Raw genomic sequence first — 3500 nt, 5'->3', positions numbered from 1 at the left:
ATGTCTGAGGTGAGTCTCTTGAGCAAGGCACCGCATCAATAGCAATATGGCCGCCCACTGCTCTGGGTGCGTGTTCACTACTGTGTGTGCGCGCACTTGGATGGGTTAAATGCAGAGCACAAATTCTGAGTATGGGTCACCATACTTGACCACACGTCATGTCGTTTCCTTTCGTATCTCTGTTCCTCTGGAGTACACTCATTCTGCAGCTATTAGGGTTTAGGTCAAATTAGAAAACCAAAATGTTTATATTTACATAAAAGTTGCAGTCACTTAAAATGGAAGAGGACCATAAAAATCTAAAGATCTTTAAAATGTGACTTGCAAGCCCAACTATCTATATTCAGGATTAGTAAAAAAATAAATTGCTCCCGCTCCTGCAACACAGTTCCACTGCTGAGGTGTCCCTGTAAATGTAGTCACTTTAAAACAAGTCACTTAGAAATTCCACAGGTTGGAAGTCAAAGTTATTGAAAAAAAAAAAATAATAATAATAAATATATATTAAAGCACTATTTTACCCCAATGTGTGGAAGAGTTCATTTAAAAGCAGAGGTAAAATGTAACAAACACTGTATACATTTCCTGTGTGTTCATACATAAATGCTTGCTAGTTTTGTGACCTCAAATATTGGTGTCTTTAGGAGCCATTACAGCCATGCAAGAGATACTTGTAACTTATTTAAATTTGGAGCAGATGACATTTCTACTTGCTGTTAACACAAGTTGTGTTCAGGACATCATTCAATAATTCAATAAGACGTAGGTCATTAAATAAGCTGCAAACTATCCAGAAGGTAAAAGATATTAGTCAACTATTTCATACATTTAAAACAAATTAAATCGAGCGACACAAACATTTCCTACAAGCAAAGCCAGTGTGTGCAAAGGCTTTTCAAAATATAGTTTTTATTGTCAAACAGACAAGGCTCTCAACTTCCTATAACAGGAACTTTAAAAAGAATTTCAGTTGCTGTACTAGCACTGCAAAATATACAAGTGTAATCAATTAGGGAAGAAAAAAACAAAAGTAAAATAAAGCCTAACCTTTAAAGGATGAACACTAGAAGACCATTTGTGCAATGAACATTACCATGTAAACTCACACAAGGAAGTAAAAAAAACATTTTACAAAACCTCCCTATATTGCTTCTTTAAATAGTGACCGATAGGAAATCTTGACATTTTAATTAAAGAGCATTAACTCCTTCAGACGGCATGTTCACTAGCAAATTCACTTAAAACAAAAATATGGCCCCTTTTAGAATGATGCTTTCCTTTACCTAATAGCTACAACTAACTGGGAACTTTGAAAACACATCTAATGATCAATGGATTCACATTTGATACAAGTAAACGCTTCGTGTGCCTTTCATTTAAGTGTAACTATGGCCTATTTGGTTCACACTGGTACAAAATGAAGTTCACTAATAAACACCTTCCCTAATGCCAACATAAACTACAGCAAATACCCACGTAATCAAACTCTCCATGTTGTTCCACTGTCAAACAACCAAAAAAAAAAAAAAAACTTTAATTATCAATAATAAAAAACAGACAAAACATGAGTTTGCATCCCTGGCAGACCCTTACATTCATAATTAAGTTAGTGCATTCATTATACCCTAAACTCCTGCACATCCCACCACCTGCATCTCCATCTCAGCACTCCTCTACTATAGTACCAGCAGTGGAGTACAGCTTTTTCTTAATAAGCCTAAAACCAGGGCGCAGTCTAAGTGCACGGCGTGTTCCAGGTGGGAAACATGTACCAATGCGCAAAAAATCCCGCAGGCTCGGCCAGCCACCACAATCCTGTTTGAAAACTAATGTCAATTCAAAAGTTGGCACCACACTTGCATCGCAAGCGAGGCGCTCAAGTCTCTCACAGCGTTGCTGCTGGTCATCCAACTCAAGGCGAATGTCCAACACACAGCCTCGCAATCCACACGGCTCCCCCGCTGCCAACCTGAACACGTCCCTCGCCACCCGCCGAGTGAGAGTCTCTGGCACCAGTACATGGGCACATTGCAGCTTGCTGGCTTTGGCCCTTGACAGACAGCCCTCCAGCAGCTGGGCGAGATGCTGACATGTCAGTTCTTCACACACATCTGCACCCACGTAAAACTCTGGCAAACACCGCTCCCAAAAGTTCATTTCTGGAAAGAGAGAAGAAAAGAGATGAAGTTAGACTTAGAGATGCCTGATTTAACAAGAACACATTAATATTTTTAGTTTACTGATATTTATTGTAATTGGATATTTCTCATCTGATACTGTGCATTTAATAATGTATTTTTGTTTTCACCTGTTTTCATATTATGTGTACTTTCATCTGGCACCAAGATAAAGTTGTCAGAAAGACTAAAACCCTTAACCACAATTTCTTTAACACATACATATAATAAAAGGCCAACCTCAGTTAAACTGAATAAATATCCATATTTCATAAGTTTTAATACTGACATTGTTCAATTGTAGTACTGTACACTTCTAAATTATAGCTCCAAAATATCGAACATTTACCATAAAGTCATGGTCGCAAAGATGATAAGCGAGGTAACAAAATGACTTATTCGGCGTTGACATCACTGCTGCAGCCCTGAATCTACAGCTCAGTAAACAAGTCCCGCACTCACCTCCAGTGGCATACTTAAAAAAACACATACGATAGCGCTCCACAAATCAAAGATATTATATATGAAACAAAATCTTACCATAATTGATGCAACTCTGGTCATATCCTCTATCAGCAAATTCAGAGAGACATTCCGAGTTCCTGTTTAGTGTTGTTGCAACCATTGTGAAAATCTTGATTTTATAAAGCGCTAAAAGAGAATAAAAACTCGGGATTAAATGCTGCTTGTATATGCACATATCAGTAAGTATGATGCAAATATTCCATTCAGTTGCCAAATTTAGCCAATATATATTTAGCACGACATGAAATAACAAAAATAAGTAAATATAAGATACGTACCCTTGTAAAACGAATATAACTTTTAAAATAAATAAATCACAAAATGTATATTTAAATAGCACAAAGACATGTATGTCCAGTTTCACTTTAACGATTACACTGAAACACATTAAATGAAAAGAATCGCGCTCAAGCAATATTTATAGCTTCTCCTCACCATGCTTATCAAACATCACCGACCAATCAGCAGACGTTTAACATTCTAGAGCTTGCATACTTCTGGTCAACCAATTCGCGCTTTCGGCTCTTGATTCAGGATTCTGATTTGCTACATGCACGGGGGTTTGACCCAATTGCTATATGACGTTGGTACCATATTTGTTTGTTAATAAAACTTTATTGAACAGTAGTTTCTATCTGTTATTAACACAAACGCAATGACCTCTTTGATAATCATTTTGGACAAGTAAATAAATGATCTTTAAAGGATTCAGGTAGTATTTTAAAATGTAAGATTGAGTTAAACAAACTAAATCTTAATCTAAATTAGCATTTCAGAGGTTTCCTATAAAACATAGAA

The 3500-nt window shown here is 36.7% G+C and overlaps 1 protein-coding gene across 1 annotated transcript; it reads right to left on the bottom strand.

Annotated features, from left to right (window-relative positions):
* Window positions 1-1573: 1573 nt before the first annotated feature.
* Window positions 1574-2808, bottom strand: LOC141330869 (DNA damage-inducible transcript 4-like protein). The gene is made up of 2 exons (XM_073835649.1): window positions 2718-2808; window positions 1574-2159 (listed from the first exon to the last, which is right to left on the bottom strand). The coding sequence occupies exons 1-2, from the start codon at window positions 2800-2802 to the stop codon at window positions 1663-1665; spliced, it is 582 nt and encodes a 193-aa protein (XP_073691750.1). The 5' UTR covers window positions 2803-2808; the 3' UTR covers window positions 1574-1662.
* Window positions 2809-3500: the final 692 nt, after the last annotated feature.

Source organism: Garra rufa, chromosome 3, assembly GCF_049309525.1.
Source record: "Garra rufa chromosome 3, GarRuf1.0, whole genome shotgun sequence".
Lineage (NCBI taxonomy): Eukaryota > Metazoa > Chordata > Actinopteri > Cypriniformes > Cyprinidae > Garra > Garra rufa.
The sequence above is the reverse complement of the archived record's forward strand: the minus strand, read 5'-3'. Positions and strand labels throughout refer to the sequence as shown.